At 40.1% G+C, this 17,306-nt stretch overlaps 1 protein-coding gene across 2 annotated transcripts; it reads right to left on the bottom strand.

The window, feature by feature from the left end:
• Window positions 1–41: 41 nt before the first annotated feature.
• nadk2 (NAD kinase 2, mitochondrial) lies at window positions 42–14,208 on the bottom strand. 2 transcript variants are annotated; one of them, XM_023278527.3, is made up of 12 exons: window positions 13,384–14,208; window positions 13,198–13,286; window positions 13,006–13,094; window positions 12,583–12,664; window positions 12,297–12,380; window positions 6,700–6,839; window positions 6,404–6,497; window positions 6,103–6,246; window positions 2,851–2,906; window positions 2,690–2,743; window positions 2,479–2,602; window positions 42–2,405 (listed from the first exon to the last, which is right to left on the bottom strand). In XM_023278527.3, exons 1-12 carry the CDS (start codon window positions 13,612–13,614, stop codon window positions 2,267–2,269), a joined length of 1,326 nt encoding a protein of 441 aa, XP_023134295.2. In that variant the 5' UTR covers window positions 13,615–14,208; the 3' UTR covers window positions 42–2,266. The 2 variants fall into 2 exon arrangements, with proteins under 2 accessions (XP_023134295.2, XP_023134296.2); XM_023278528.3 differs by having other exon boundaries at window positions 6,103–6,198.
• Window positions 14,209–17,306: the final 3,098 nt, after the last annotated feature.

Here is a 17,306-nt window from a genome sequence, read left to right as displayed (position 1 = left end):
ATTGATGCAGTATAATGAGGTTAAATAATTACACAAAAGCGTTTCTGTTTCATACCACTTTATCCAGTTCCAAACAAAACACATCCTAACACAGCGACAGTGTTTCCATGAGGAACCTTGCCTTTGGCACGCTGCATGACACAATTTCCGAATCAGTTTGTGATATAAACCCCTCAAAAAGAACACCTTTGGCCACACATCCAGGCCAGGAGGTGTTACAAGATACATAGTTTTTTTTGTTTTTTTTAACGGACGAAGTCGAATTATAAAAATATACAAAAGATCTGCTCAATTTTTATTATACATTTAAATCATTACAACTGCTCCACTGTGCTCATCAATCTGTCCTCTATAATTTCAGAATCTGTGAATAGTATTGTGCAAACATTTAGTGTTGTTACAGGCTAAACATGTGGTTCAATACAGTTTAAACTCTGCAGTTTGACATGTCCGCCTCAGGCACATGCTGCTATTTCAGTAGCATTTCCAAAGCTCATTTTCCTGTCTTGTGACAAGACACACATTTGACCTAAAAGCATGGAGCATAATGCTCTTTTAAACACAGAGTTCTTTCTTTAGTGCATTTGTCTTTATTTTTTGTACCCAAAAACTGTAATTATTGCTTAAGCAGGTAGAAAAAAAATAAGCTATGTTTCAAAAATATCTATACTCAGACAACAAGCCGTAACAGTGGCTGTGTTTTCATTTACCCTATAAATTTACATCTGCTATACTTTCAGCACAAAGTCTGCTGACAGTTGAGATTTTTTTTTCAGTGTCAACAAATCCCATGCGCAGACCCAATCCAACAATGATTGTATCTTGCCAACGGGTACTGTGTGTGTCTCAAAGGCTTGTCCACAAACTGTGCAAAAACATGTCATTGAATGTTCATCACTACTAAGAACACACACTACTTTATTTTGACCTCAATCCCACATACACCATCCTGCTCCCACACATACTCAGTATGGCACCCTGTGCAGATTAATCCACTGCTATAAAAAGTCTCCAATAAATTCACTTTTTCTTCCTGTTTGAGTAATGTTTGATAAAACAGGGACCAGCTAATTAAGGAACTATATAACTGTGAGCTGTACTTGAGGCTGAGATACACAGACAGAGCCAGAGTCATTGGGATCGGCTGACAACAAAAAAACATATATATATATGATACAGAATAACTTCAATGCTATCCTTCAACAGTCATGAACCAGTGGAAACTGGTGTGAAACCACATCACAATCTGAGGTCATATTTGCAAACATTCTCAGGCTACAAGTGGCTTCTCAGTAGCTGAGATAAGAAAAATTTCCAAAACAGTCCTGTTAGTCCAAACTTCATCTGACAAGAATTCCAAAGGGCTGTTACTGCTAAAAGTAACTCCAAAAATCTAAGTGAAGTTACAGGCAGCAGTGGATTTCTGTACTAGGAACGGCTCATAGTGATGCGCTGCCAGTAGTGATTCTTGTTTCATCAGGATTGAATCAGCTCACTGACAAGTTGAAAAAACTCAAAAACACAGGAGGTGACACGATAAACTCCGCTATGTGACATCGCAAAAACACAGTTTGCAACCTCAATAAACTGAAATATTTCAGCTGGCACATAACTATTCATCAAACCAAAAATGCTCTTAAAATCCATCTTTGCCTGACAGTTTAATAAACAACCATAAAATCTTAACTCTTGGATTGACCGTTCACTTGTTAATCAATCTCAATTCTCTAGTCGGAAGATAAGATCCTTTGTGAATGCGGCCGCTAATGCACAAACAGACATGCATCGTCATCAAGGCTATGTAGAAACTGGTTGACAGAACGACACAAGTCGCTGCTCCAAAGAAAATGTGAAATAGATACATATTTACAACAATCAGTGTGCCTTCTATTAACAAAAGCCCTCTGTATCACTGATCTGTTCTCTCTGCTCTAGCATAGATGTTCCCTGTGACCCTGATGCAGTGACAGGTAGTTTCTGGTGACACACTTTAAATGCTGTCTCACAGTATCTACAGTACAAAATGGATTTTAACATGGCATCGCCTAGTGGCATGGAGAAAAAAAGCAAAAGAAAACAATCTAAATAGGAAAAAAAATATTTTGGGGAAAAAAAACACAAATAACAAAAGCAACAATAATACCTTTTACCAGGTAAAAAATAGCCCCTGTGTAGGCTAAAAGCAGGGGCTTCCCTTTGACCACATCCTTTTGAACACTGTTGGCTCAAGAGAAACCAGTCAGGTGTCCTGAGCTCTGGATTTGCCTCAGTTTTCCAGAACGACTGTCCGGAGCTGGTCCTCCTCGCTCGTGCTGATAGTGGCGATGGCACCATCATTAAACTCAAAGGAGGTACCGCCGTCCACCACCATGCAGGCATCCCAACACCGAGAGCGGACACACACCCTGAAGGAGCAGAGGCAGAACTGTTACATCTTCATGTAAAGAGTGACTCATTAGACCGAATAGCATTACTGACTTGCTGGCAAAGCCTCTCTGCCGACTGCTGGAGAAGACTCTGTTGACGATGGGCTCCCTGACACTGTAGAACAAGCGGCTGTCATCTGGACTGAACACCAGAGACTCGTTGTATTTGTCTGTAACTGAACACACACAGACCCACTGCAACATTAAAAAAATGCCTAAAAATGTCCACGGCCACAACACTGACAGAAGGATTATAGGCTCACCCTTCTCAATAAACTCTCGGTTAAGCGGGATATCAAGACCTGCCTGGGACTTTCCTGAGGAAAGAAGGGAAAAAAAAAGCTCAGTGAAGTCAGGTGACGTGATTTGCTTATTATCTTTATTCTGCACAAATTTTAGGATCAAAACCTGCACATGTACTCACCAATTTTAAGAACCTCTTCCACAGCTTGTTCAGCAAGTTTGTTGATGTTGTATGACCTGTTGACAGCAAGACAAAAAATTCATGAGGGAAATGAGAGGACTAAGACAGGATTTAGCACATGGGATGTCTTATTACTATGCAATGTGGCTAAGAAGCACCGAGAGGTCTTAGGAGTTGTAATGATTTCTGTTTTAGTGGCATTTAAGATTAATTTGTTGAACGTATTTAGTTAAGTTGTACTTAAATTACATCCAAAAAAATTATTTTAAAAGGTGAGCTTTGTGATTCTGGAAGAAGACTGTTAACAGCTAGCTAATTAGCATATTTAGACGGTTATGTGTCTGAATGACCGGCCCTCTCACTCCCATGGCCCCCTTTCTCCCTGTCCTGTGCAAAAGCATTAATATGCAGAACCTGAACATACACAGGACAAGCCAGAATAGCGTTGTGTGGATCAGTTTGACTCACTGTGTGCACCAGTACCAGATGTTTTTCAGCCAACACAGAGACTGTCAGGGAGTCGTGAATAAGATTCACTGAATTTGACAAAACCCATACTGGAATAGATAAGATATACTTTATTCATCCCGGAGGAAATTATTTAATCACTGACTTTGTAAAGCATTGCTTTCATTGTTCATTCCACAAATTACTGTGGACATTTAGCAGGGTACATACTGGCTGCCTGCACAATTCAATTGAATTTTATTTATATAGCGCCAATTACAGTCAAATTGTCTCGAGACGCTTTACAGAACCCATATGCCTGATCCCCAGAGCAAGCCAAAAGGAGACAGTGGCAAGGAAAACACCCTTTTAACAGGGAAAAAAACCTCGAGCAGAACCCAGCTCTTTATGTGGGGGAACCCATCTGCCTGCTGGCCGGGCGGGTTGAGAGGGACAGAAGAGGTAGAGAGGTAGAGATAGAGGGATAGAGGTAGAGGGTTAGAGGTGGAGGGGTAGAGATAGAGAGGTGGGGAGGGGCAAGGACCATAAAACACACAATTTGATACATGCACGATGAGACAGATGATACATGCAAAGTACAACTGACATGGAAACTAATTATAGTTTCCTGCTATGGTGTATGGCTCTGGCATTAAATATACTACATATATAGCTGGTAGTAAATTCAAAAATATGTAGATGAGCATATCAAGTGTAGTGAGGACGATGCAGAGTAGACTGGTGGAAATGGGCAGCTGGAAGCAGTGGGCTGGAGGAAGGTCAGCAGCAGCATCCCACAGGTGGAGACTAGGCCAGTTAGTGGGACATGAAAGTAAGTAATAAATTTAATTTCTCCTTTTTATTACTCTGCCAAGGAGGCTCAGTCTCGGCGAAGTTATGTGACGATCGGCATTGGTCTGTCTGTCTGTCTGTCTGTCTGTCTGTCTGTCTGTCTGTCTGTCTGTCTGTCTGTCTGTCTGTCTGTCTGTCTGTCTGTCTGTCTGTCTGTCTGTCTGTCTGTCTGTCTGTCTGTCTGTCTGTCTGTCTGTCTGTCTGTCTGTCTGTCTGTCATCAACATTACTCAAAAACGGATTAATGGATTTGGATGAAATTTTCAGGGAAGGTCAGAAATGACACAAGGACCCATTGATTAGATTTTGGCAGTGAAGCGGCTTATGGTCTGGATCCACAAATATTTTTAAAGATTCCATCAATCGGAAATGATATGACTGAGCAGCATTGGCGGAGTACTGTGCACTGAGTGCTTTTCTAGTTTTCTATATGAAATGTGGAGAAAATGCCAAAAAATATGTCACAAATTTGAAATATCCACTGAGGGCCCCTTTCATTACTCGGACACAGCTTTTACGAAAATGTGTTTTTACCACACACACAGCAGCTTATACGCACTGCTGTGGTTCTGCTACACACAACTCAACCAAACCAGCTTTGTCCAATCCCACCTAAACTGATGGCTCTGTAGGCGACGAGCAAAACAAATGCTAAAACGCCCTCAGGTTTAGCCCTCAGTACCCTGCAACTTGTAGATGAATTTTTGTGGTTTGGAAATTAATTCCGTTCCTGTTTCATATGTTGTATTTTACCGTTTCCTGACCACTTTTCAAACATTTTCTACTGGTGCTTTTTCACAGACTAAATGTCTGAATCAGGAAATAACCAAATCTAAGCTTAAAATTGCAAAATTTCATCAAACTCACTTTGTCCTACATGCATTATTTACAAATTTGTCAAAAACAAAACATTAAAAAAATAAAATTCTGCACTCCTCTGCACAACTGAGAAGCCATAACAGACTCAGCTGTGACAAATAGGCTGTTTCCACAGCGCAGACAGGAGACAAGTATGGAAATATTCATCTGGATAGCTAGTATTTTTTTCTAGTATTGCTAGTACCTAAAAGCACCTTGATAAATGTTGAATCTAGGTTTCTTCAGTTTTTTGTAAAATAAATAATCAAATAAATTCAACTTTCACTGACATTTCTGAGTTCATTCTACTTCTAGCTGTAGCTGCACTGTTTCCAGAGGTGACTTTATATTGCAGAGAAATATGAGAAAAGCACCCAGAAACTGCTGAGTTCAACAGGTTAACAGCTTTTCCACTATCAGACCAGTTTCTAACTAATTTAGCAGATGCTTTCTATTTTATTGATCCACACAAGAAGATGTGGGCACACTGAGTAGTGTTTTGAAAGCAAATGTGTCAATGCCAGAAGAAGAAACAGTCGGTGAGCTGAGCTGTTAGTTCTGCAGACAGTAGATATTTAGTGTAAAACATACCACAGACAGATGGTATTTTTGAAATAGCTGACACCAGGTGGTCAAGAAAAAGGTCACGGGACAGTTAAGATCAATAGATTTCAGCCTTTTTTGTAGATTAAGTGAAAATTCAGGGGATTTTTCAACATTATACATCTTGTGTGCAAGGCTGACATTCAGGCCTGATGGTGTGAGAGGACAGCTTAAAATATTTTTTATGTCTCAAACGAACTTCACATTGTTAGTTCTACTCCTGGTGAGGTTTAAGATGATGAATTGTATGCAACTGATGTCATTTCAGTCCGTTAGCCTGCAAGGCCTCCTTTTCCTCTTGCATCAGACTAAAACTGACTGACTCAATACTTGTTCCCAGTGGTGTTTGAATAGCTGCAATACTGTTACATTGTTAAGGGCGTTAGTCCTGAGCCATATCCAAAGTTCACTATTGACTCTCTTTGCAGAACCTGTGGATCAGGCACTAGTTGAACATTTCATATTTAGAAAGTTGATTATACTTGTGCCTTACCAGGCTTTGGATCCCGTTCCTGTGCAAATACTGAGTCCTGAACTCTTCTGCTTTTCCCAAGGGCCATCATCGACTGAGATCTCATAGTAGGAAGCCCTATGGAGCAAGAGGTTAACATGGGGATTGAAGGATTTTAACTTCACCCTGTGGTGGACAGAGATTTCCCGATGAGTGCTGGAGAAACGAGCAGGGCAGTGGTGGAGGGGCTGTGGATCAATGAGGGTCACAACATACACCAGGACAATAGTACTGTACGCACGTTAATATAAACTTCAAGCATCAGGTTAAATAATTGAGGTACCTGGAAGACAGGGATTCTCCGATGAAGATTTCATTCAAGCTTCTAATAGGGAGGAGGCTAGGCTTGATGAAACTCTCCTGCAGTGTCCCTGTCCCTGAAAAATGTCACTGAATTAGGAGAAGGACAGCAGCGAGGGAAAAACATCAGCAATGATCAAAATTGTAATCAGAGAAAAATATCACCCCACTTTAGTCAATTTAACGTATTTTAACTTGTGCAAAAACAACCCAGAAGAGCAGACAGGACGACACAGACAGACAAACTGAGACAGGCACACAAGCTGGGTGATGCCATACTCCGCTGGCTTTCCATGGTGGTGATGCGGTGAGCTTGGCTATGCTGCTCCAGGCTTAGTTGCTGTTCGTGCAGGTCCACAGGAGTGGGATTTATTCCTGTGCCCTCTAAGTGCAGACGGATCCTCTGACGCCACAGCCACCTGAACGCAGCGCAGAAGTGTTAGGAGACAAGATCTGCTATCTCAAAGCAATATTAGGTTTAAATTAAACTGGTTTTGTGGATGTTTCATCAAAAAGAATTTTATACATTTCTTTCAGTGGGACACTACCATTTAACTAGTGTTCATTCACATCCATCCATCCATTATCTATACACCGCTTAATCCTCACTAGGGTCGCGGGGGGGGCTGGAGTCTATCCCAGCTGACTCGGGCGAAGGCAGGGGACACCCTAGACAGGTCACCAGTCTGTCGCTACATACAAAGACAAACAAGCACTCTCACATTCACACCTACGGGCAATTTAGAGTAATCAATGAACCTCAGCATATTTTTGGACTGTGGGAGGAAGCCGGAGTACCCGGAGAAAACCCACGCATGCACAGGGAGAACATGCAAACTCCATGCAGAAAGATCCCGGGAAAGCCGGGACGTGAACCAGGGATCTTCTCGCTGCAAGGCGAAAGTGCTAACCACTACGCCACTGTGCAGCCCGTGTTCATTCACATGTAAAATTAAAAATACATTTTCTTCACGTTTTTTTTTAACCCTCTAAATTGCAAAACCTGCACAAAGTTTGAATGGCATGTTATTGAAAGAAAAAAGAAGAAGAAAACCCTGAAAAGAATTATTCCATTCATCAGTCACAAACTACTACAACAGAAAAAAAATCATTGGACTTTCACTGAACTAATTATTTGCAAGATGAAATTCTGCTGAGAAATTAACCACATCCTAGAATGAAGTTGTATTTCATCAAAATCACTTTATAGCAGCCAGATTCTCAGGTGTCACCAACAGCCACATGTGGAAAAAAGTTCAGGGACTTTTCAATTGAACTGCAGGTTCAATGGAAATTTTAAAATGTAACAAGTAAAATACCTACAGTATGCAAAGCTACCATTTTTGTGTCTGGCACATGCAGATGGCATTATTTTTTTGTAATACTGTACATGTTTGAGTTTTATCCGTTTCTAGCCACAGTGTACGTTTCCATGCTGGTGGAGGACTTTATATTGCCGTTAAAATGAGCCCAAAGTGAGGAAAAATATGTCAGGAGGAATGCTTGCCTAGAAAGGGGCAGGAAAACTCAAGACAGAAAAACAGCCCATGCATACACTACTATCACCCAACAACTACAATTTGCAAAGTGTGGATTTCATACAGTGCAGCACACCGCTACCTGCTGCTGCAATATATATGCCATAAAACAAAAGATATTTGCTATATCAGGTTTGCATAAATAAAATAAATAAATATGATCTCATCAGTCATTTAAAAGGCAAACAAGAAGACACACACAAAAGTCAATAAATCAGATTTAAATTGAACTGGACACCAACAAAGTACAAACTACAATCAACACGACTCAGATGATAACCACAGTATTTGAGAAAAAACAATTCCCACAGTCACTGTCAAAGCTTGAGGGATTACTAACACAGTGATGGAGTTCAAAGGATTAAATAACCTACCTCTCCTAGCTGTGGAGAACAGGGTTGACTGAATAAATTAAGGCCTGCTACACACTGTCCACTGGTAATCATTCAACTCATGTCTTAAACGTACGTTGTGGCCAAACACGTTCAAGAGCTACCGGCACATGACATCCCTGCCATCAGTTCTACCAGCCTTGTGAGCATGCTTATCCTCAGAGTACAGTGGATTAATGATCAAATGTTAACTTGTAGTAGTTAACACTAGTGCACAGCCTCCCAGTGCACATCAACTATATCAGAGCCATTTTAGGAAATGTTTGAAAAACAGAAAACAGACAAATCCAATATGTGTGCTATCATGAGAGACAATGACATAAATATGACAAGAGTTGTGACCGATAGTGGTCTGGCTAGTTTTGGCTGCATGGCACACACTGCAGATGGCTGTCCACAATAACCAGAGTAGTATGTTGGATGTGGTGGCTCACAGATAATCATACACTACTTGACTACACTACTTGTTCTGTATGAGAAGGTCGGTTGGCCTTCTCTGGAAGTGAAGTGCAACAAACATTGGCTTTTATGCATCTTTCAGGCCCTCGTTGGAAAATTACCACCTTAGATCTCAACCTTGTTAGAGTGAAATGCTGGTAGCTATACAACTCGCTCTACTGATCTGTTACTTCTTAAAGTTCCACGAGCATGTACTGAACGTGATAAAACAGCTTTTTCTTTTGATGCTCCAAGCTCATGGAACATCCTCCAACACTCTCTAAACATTTAAGTTCTTCCTTCTCTTTCAGACTTCCGAATTTTGATTTCTAACCAGTGTTTCACATTGCAACTGTTTTACCTGATTTTATTTTATCTACCTAATTGCTGATGAAATTATTGTTCACAGTGATTATTCTGTACTTGTTTTATTGTGCTGCGGTTTTAAAGTGTCTGTGATCTCGACGGCATTGGAAATGAGGGAAACCTCAATGTCCTATCGAGAATAAATAAAGGTTTGAATGAATGAATGACTATTCATGCCTGCAGGCTGTGCAGATCCAGCAAAGGATGAAACAAAAAAGGCTACAGCCAGATGTTGGCGCTCAGGGGAATAGTACATTCTACATGATGAAAAGCATTCTAAAGCATAGCACTTCATTGCTACACGTCACAGACTATTACCTATCCACAACTCTCACTGTGTTCCAGTGAAGTTTAGCTGAAAACTTTTTCTTCTCTCCCTGCTTGAACAACTGACTAGAGAAATCAGCTCAAATGCATTGGCTGCTGATGTTATCCCCTTGTTGAGAGCCTGAGATGTCTTTTAAGCAACAACGGTGGCACAGACGATGGCATTAAAACAAAGATCACATCAGTAGAGAATGTAAACAAACACTTCAATCAAATTGAGTCTGGCCCCATTTTCTGCATTGCAATTTCACTAGATCCCAGATTTAAGGACCAATACTTTGACTTTTGAACATTCCTGTTGCCATCTGAGATACATGAGGGCTTGATCACCCACAGAGCAGGAAGACAAACAGACATCGCATGCCAGAGTCTGTATGACATGTTTGATGAGATTCTGAAGCAAAAGTGACCAGGAAGGTCAAGTATGAGAGAATCACAGTAATTGGATGGTTTCTTTGCAGAGGCCCCCATTCCAGAAAAGAGATCACACTCAAACAGGATAAATAAACTCCTCCATTTCCAGCAATGGCACAAATGTGACACAAATATATAGATGCCCCGTGTGTCAACATGGTCAATAAGCAGCTGCTCGGCTCTGGATGTCACATTATGGATTAGAATGTAAAAATATAAAACTACAAGAAGGCAGAGATGCTTTTGCTTGTAAAGAAAATACTGCATTTTATTCCAAAGTAGGATTTGAGGTACTAGTAATATTATTATATCGACAGTATGGCTTTTCATAAGCGGCCATTTTTACTTTATAAAGAGACCAATGTTTCAGTCTACTTTTAAATACCATCACAAAATGATTCTTGTTGGGTTATGTAAGTACTGAAAAACACTTTCACTTTCAAAGCTGAGTTGAAAGGCTTTGAAGCAGTTCTTTTTGCACAAAAATCACTCATGCAAAAGACAGCATGACAAAGTCCTCAGGACCTTAAACCATTTCACTTATTTTTTGGATAATGAACATTTCCTTGTTTGTTTCCCTGAGACAAAAAAGTAAAAACTTCTTGACATCAAATTTTCATTGAGATATTTACTTAAACATTGAGACATCTTTTGTCCTTAACCCTGCTGTTGTCCTCATTTATGGGCACAAAAAATATTGTTTCCTTGTCTGAAAAAAAAAAAAAAAAAGCAAAAAAATTCCCCAAATTTCTGAACATTTGCAAAACCTTCAGGAAGAAAATTACAATAATTCCTTAAAAGTTTCCCTTAAAAGTTTCGTTTTTTTTAAAAAAAAATAAATAAATTAAAAAATCGCCCAAATTTGGCAAGAAAATTCTTGTAAATATTTTCAAAAAATGAGTAAAAATCTTAAAAAAAAAAAATCCTAAAAAAATCCTAAGTGATTACATATATATCAGAACTTCTAATATTTTCTTTAAGAACATTCATATAAAAAATCTACCAAAATCCAGCGAAATTCGCTGGATTTTGGTTGATATTTTTATGTGAATGTTCTTAAGAAACCTTTTTAACATTTCTTTTTTTCCACTAAAAAATGTTCAAAGATTTCCCAAAAATGTTGAAAATGTGGACATCAGAAGTTTCACTGTGAAAATATTTTTTTTCTCCACATTTTCAAACTTTAAAAAGGGTCAGTTTTGACCCGCAGGATGATATGAGGGTTAAAACCACCATACTGACTCTCAGTTGGGTCTTGTACACAACTAAGTCACAGTCTGACGGAAGCATCCTGTGCAGCAGCTTTCAAATGAACCTCACAACACACTGATCTGTGGTAGCAGGTAGGTCATTTTCACAGGACAGTAACTGGATTTAGGATGTCCCACTGAGTCTGAGGACACAGCTTTGCGGTTTTAGACACCATGTGACTTTTTTCCAGACAACATAGATTTAAACTTGTGTTGAACTCCAAGCTAATGACAGCCAACAGCTCCAAAGTGTTTACCAGATTACAGTTAAGGTGTCAACATATCTCACTTGTAGGTTGTAATAAACTAAGCGATACAGCTGAAAAATATATCACGATGAAATGTTTTCTTTCAGTCAATAATGAAAATTATTAGTGACTTGTATTGACCTATTTTTAATAAAAAAGTTTTTTTTTTCAACCGAACCACTTTAACTGTTTTATCTAATGTCAGCACAAGAATGAAAAACACATACATTTAGACACCTAACAAAAACAGGAATGATTTCACCTTGATATAGACTAAATGAAATAGCAAGTAGAGCCCAGAGGCACACTGAGGACGACTGAGGTTAAGCTGCCGCACCATGCTGACATCAAAATTCAAAGTGGACGGAGACCCTGTATCAGACTCCGCACAAAACCCAACAAGAAGTCCATCAGTCCTTGGAGCATGCTGCTGTGAGTGTATTGCTTAGGTTGAGGTAATGGTGAACACAGAGTCCAGACTGTCTTGGACTGCAAAGCCACAAGAACAACCACTGGTCCCTGTGAACTTCAACCTACACCAGGTAACAGGTAAGACGAGGCCTCGGCATCCCCAGACTAGCATGCCTTAGAAGACCTTCATGGAGGCCACAGAGAGTAATGGAGGGGCTTCATTATATGGTAGGCTGTTCTTGAATTTTCATGGTAGTTTTCAGTTGATGCACTCACATGAAACTATCGAACATTCTGACAATAAATTTTCCTAATATCATTGATGAAGTGTGCCACTGGTACATATTGCTATCGTTTTATCACTGGGAATATAATAAGCTATAAAAAGAAATATGAAAGTTGAGTGACAACGCACACACAAGGGGACAGGCCTGCATGTTCCCCAGAAGGAAAACATGACAGCTTCAAGACTATTCATGAGCAAATACATACCTGAACTCACCACGACAGAGTTTGTCCAGTGCCTCTGGAAAGGCACAAGTGTAGCGTACAGGCAGACACAGATGTCCTTCTGACCTTTGGTGAGAGGAAACATTTACAATTAATTCAGCTCAAGATACCCTCAAAATATCAGTGTTTATTAATGAGATCATATTAACATGCTCAGCTTACTTAAGCACTAATGTACCAAGAAGATTTTCTCATTACTTTTGAAGGTACAATTCCACAACATCTATTCTTTATTAATTTAACTTTTCCAAAATGCTCAGTGTTTTACCTCTCAGGGTCTGTGTTTACTCCAACAACTGGTTTGTCCTTGCTTAAAACCTTACTGGCAACAAGTAGCATTGTTCCATCACCTAACAAAACAAACTGCAGTTAGAGAACTTGTATTGTGTACTTGCATCTGTTGTCTGATTGCCTTTGTTCACTTGACTTTTTGCCCCCCTGGCTTGAATAAGTTAAAATCCTGCCCATTCTTTACATCGTGCCTGGACACAAAAGTTGAAGGCCAAGGAAGATTCTTTGATTCAGTGTTTATTTATGTGGACAAATGGCAGTTATAATAACTACAGAGGTTTGCAATTACAAAGTTGGACTTTTCCATGTACTACCTACACATTTGTAATTAGTGTCACAGGCAGAGGAGGCTGCAGCACAACAAAAAAAGCTAAATGACACAATAATGTGAAATTCCTACCTCCAGCAGAGATTATGGCATTTGCCCATCGCACCACCTCTTCACTGTATTCTCCTCTCTTTACTACTCGTACATCAATACCTTCTTTCCTGCAAATACGTAAGCATACAAACAGTGTCAGAGCAGCATAATACAAACCCTCTCCTTTTGCCCAAGTAAATACTGTGATTATGTCTTGGAGTCCTGTCTTACCGCAGGCTCTTTACAATGTGTTCCACATTGTTGGTGTGAATATTGTGTCTTTCCAGAAGGCCGCTGTAACTGGAGCCCTTCATGGCAAGCTGCAAACACAGACACAGAAAACCTCAAAAACTGATCTGGCAGGTGTGTTGATCTTGGGGGGTCACCTGCACACCTGACAGTGAAATGCAGTCTTACCAGCTGTTTCAGATCTTCTTCAGAAAGTCCTGCATAGCGATACCGCTGCTGCTCAAACTCATACCGTGTCGTCTTTGTAACCACTGCTACCTTCTCCGGTCTGAATCCAGCTTTGGGCTTTGATGAAGCGTTGCAGACTGAGGTGTGGAGGGGACGAAGTGAGCTTCCATACAGCAGGCTGACAGCTCGACTCCCAAGGCACCACACGTTCACCGCTGAGCGGCGAGCCATTTTTACACGTGGACACACGACCAGAAACTTAAATTAAACTCCAAATATAAGTGTCGAGTGAGGGTCGTGGTGTTTACCGCTGTTACGTAGCTGACATATTGGGTCCTGTCAGTCTTCTGGCCAGATGTAGTTATTGTTCATTCACAGCCATGAAGTGGACCACAAACCCAGCTGTCAGGGAAGGTCACCAGACTCTCCCCTCGCTGCGGGCGACCCGGTTATAACTTCACTTCACACGACTTCCTTCAGCTCCACGACAACACAGCGGGAACAGCCGTTAGCTTGCTATTAAACTAGTTATCTTATATAGAGCCCGTATTTGGCAGGTTAGAGGCTAGCATTACGTGACCAGCTGAGCTTCAAAGGCTAAAGGTAGCTAGCAGCTTGCTGACAGTTTGTAAGGCTGCATATCACCTACTTTCACTGGGTTTCTTCTCACCAAGTTGCTCCTCTGCAGCCGAGCCGCTCCCTTCAGCGCATGAAGCCCTTTAAACACGAGCTAAGACACAAGAGCAGGTGGAGAATAAACGACAACACAAGACAAGAGTGGCGGCGGAACGTACCATGATGCCTGGCACGTACTCAAGTTGTACTTACGCTACGTAGCGTTTAACCTGATTGGCTGCGTGAGCGCCTGGTCGCAGCGACGCAGTGACGTTTTGTTTTGACTGCCGCTCTGCTGCTCGTGCTCGTGATGCTGATGCGTTCAAAGTCAAAAAAAAAAAAAAAAAAAAACACGGAATATGTTAAAGTAATAATTCCTATTCATCACAGAGTTGGACCTAAAGAAATATGGATGTGATCAGGATTTTAAAACTCTTGGGTCACCCCTACTCACCAACAAATCAAACAATTAAAAATAAAATCTTTAAATATTGTATTGTGTATTTTTATTTACAAAGCTGCTACATTTCAATTAAATTCTGTTTAATTAGATTCAATACAATAAAGTTAGTCGTGCTTTATTGGCATGAATGTCAGGTTCCAATATAGCCAGTCAGTTGGTCACCCTGGAGGAGGTGGTGGACCAGAGGATGCTGACCAAACTGCTGACCATCATGGACAACACCTCCCACCCTCTCCATAAAACTGTGCACAATCTGAGGGGCACCTTCAGCAACAGACTGATACAATCCCGCTGCTCCAAGGAACGGTACAGGAGGTCATTCCTCCCCATAGCAAAAAGACTCTATCACATTGCCTACTGATGAAACCAATTTAGATACTGGACACTTTACATCCTAATCATCATTCATTACATCTGTAAGCTTATCTGCACCTACTTATGTTATTTGCACATCAAAGCACACTCTCATTTGCACATTCTGTTCATTTGCACACTTCTGTATCACCCCTGTATATTCTGCTGATTTTTTCTATATTATATTTTCTATATTTTATTTTATTTTATTTTACCTCCACTTTATACCCTACCCTAATATTCTGTGTTAGGGTACTTATTGTTTTCCCCTTTATTGAATATCCATGCTGCTGTAACAACTGAATTTCCCTCCAGGGATATATAAAGTCAGTCTAAGTCTAAAACATTATGTGCCATATGTATAACAGACTATGTCAAGATTATTGTCATATGCAGTGATGTTTTGTTTTGATTATGCGTTCCTCAGTTTGTAACGTGCAGTCATATCTTGGGCTGCTGGCTTTTGCTGCATCTCTGTTGCAGTTCATTGCCTTATCTGGTGTTTGGGATTAACAAGTCAAATTTCTTAAAATATTCCTGTCTTATCTCATTGCATGCGTCACACTGAAGAGTAAGTGCACATCTTCTCTCTCTCTATCTTTGTTGTCGTGCAGTGATCTCAACACTGTTTTCTGTAGCCATCAGGTCGTCCTTCCTCCATGGCTAGACTGAGTTTGTACTTGGTCTGTCTCAACTGTCTATCTCTGACAGAAAATAGATGAATTCAGTCATATATGTCCATGATTTACGTCCAGCTATTAGTGAATTTTGTTTTGAGTTTGGTTGAATTCCTTCAATATTTCAGCTAGGCATCTTTTTCTAATGTAATAATGTCGTTGATTCTGATAAATGGTTATTGGTCTGATATCGATCAGTGTTGGATGTTACCCGAGACATTAAGAAATACATAAACATACTTCAAATATTGAACACTAAAGGCCCGAAATTTACTGCCCATCAATTGATTTAGGGAATTACAATATTTAGTTTCATTACTAAAATGCAATTTCAGTTCTGGCTAGTCCTGCAATAATAAGTCTTTTATATTTTCAAGAGGGGCTCTTTATCAAAATTTAATTTAATACAAAAGTCCCACCCTGCAAGTTGACGGATCTGGTTCCTTAAGTTTGCTACATATGAAACCTCATTTGGTCTGAATCAGTGTTTCTGAGACTGTCATGCTTGCAGTTTCAAGGCGGAATTACTCAGACATGGTGTTGGCTGCATATGTTGCTCATGATGTGTTTTCCTGCATATAAAAAATGTGGACATGTGAAAAAGGTGAAAAAAAATGGATTAGTACCAGAGGGCAGTTTTTAAATGACCGCTGTTCATTTTCTGTTTCAAACCAATTAGCTTTCACTGACAGTCTTAATCATGACTGTTCTACAGTCAGGTCCATAAATATTTGGACAATGAGTTCTGAAACATTTGGCTGAATATGAGCAGATAATATTGCCTGAAACACTTGAGAATTCGTCCTGCTGCTTTTGTCAACAGTCACATCATCAAGAAAAGCACTCAGAGCGCAGTACTCCACCAATGCTGCTCAGTTGTTGTATGATCTCCGATGAATAAGTCCTGATAAGTACGGGTGGATTTGTAGTAGGATCATAATCATGTGATCGTCAGCAGGCAGCTGACAGAGCGTTCACTTGTTGTCATAGTTACAGTGATGCTGTACCACTATCTCTCAATGATAAATCTTTAACAAATCCGTGACTCCACACTATAAGCCGCATCACTGCCAAAATCTAATCAGGTGGTTTTTGTGATATTTCTGACTTTCCCAGAAAATTTCATCCAAATCTGTTAGTCCATTTGTAAACGTTTTTGCTCACAGACAGACAGACAGACAGACAGACAGACAGACAGACAGACAGACAGACAGACAGACAGACAGACAGACAGACAGACAGACAGATGACGATAGTCACATAACTTCGCCGCATTCTTTGGTGGAGTAATAAATATAAGAGAACCAGTTTCACTGGCAGCCATACATGTCCACGCCATTCCACTACCACCAAACAGTTGATTTGGCCACACCTAATGTTTTTGCTATCTCTCTGATGGGTTTGTTTTGATTTTCCAGCCTATTGATGGCTTGCCTCACTGACAGTGACAGCTCTTTGGACTTCATATTGAGGGTCGACCTCACCAGATTTCAAACGCAAATACCACACTTGAAATGAACTCTAGACCTTTAATCTGCGCCTTGTAAATTAACTGATGAGGGAACAACACACACCTTGCCATGGAACAGCAGAGCAGCCAATTGTCCAATTACTTTTAGTCCGTTAAAAAAGTGGAGGACACACATAAAATGTGTTGTAATTCCTACACCGTTGACCTGATTTTGATGTAAATACCCTCAAATTAAAGCTGAAAGTTTACACTTAAGCACATCTTGACTGTTTCATTTCAAATCTATTGTAGTGGTGTACAGAGTGCAAATTCAGAAAATTATGCCAATGTCCAAGTATTTATA

This window comes from Amphiprion ocellaris, chromosome 17, assembly GCF_022539595.1.
Source record: "Amphiprion ocellaris isolate individual 3 ecotype Okinawa chromosome 17, ASM2253959v1, whole genome shotgun sequence".
Taxonomy (NCBI): Eukaryota; Metazoa; Chordata; class Actinopteri; family Pomacentridae; genus Amphiprion; species Amphiprion ocellaris.
Note: the sequence above shows the minus strand (reverse complement) of the source record. Positions and strands in the feature narration are given on the sequence as shown.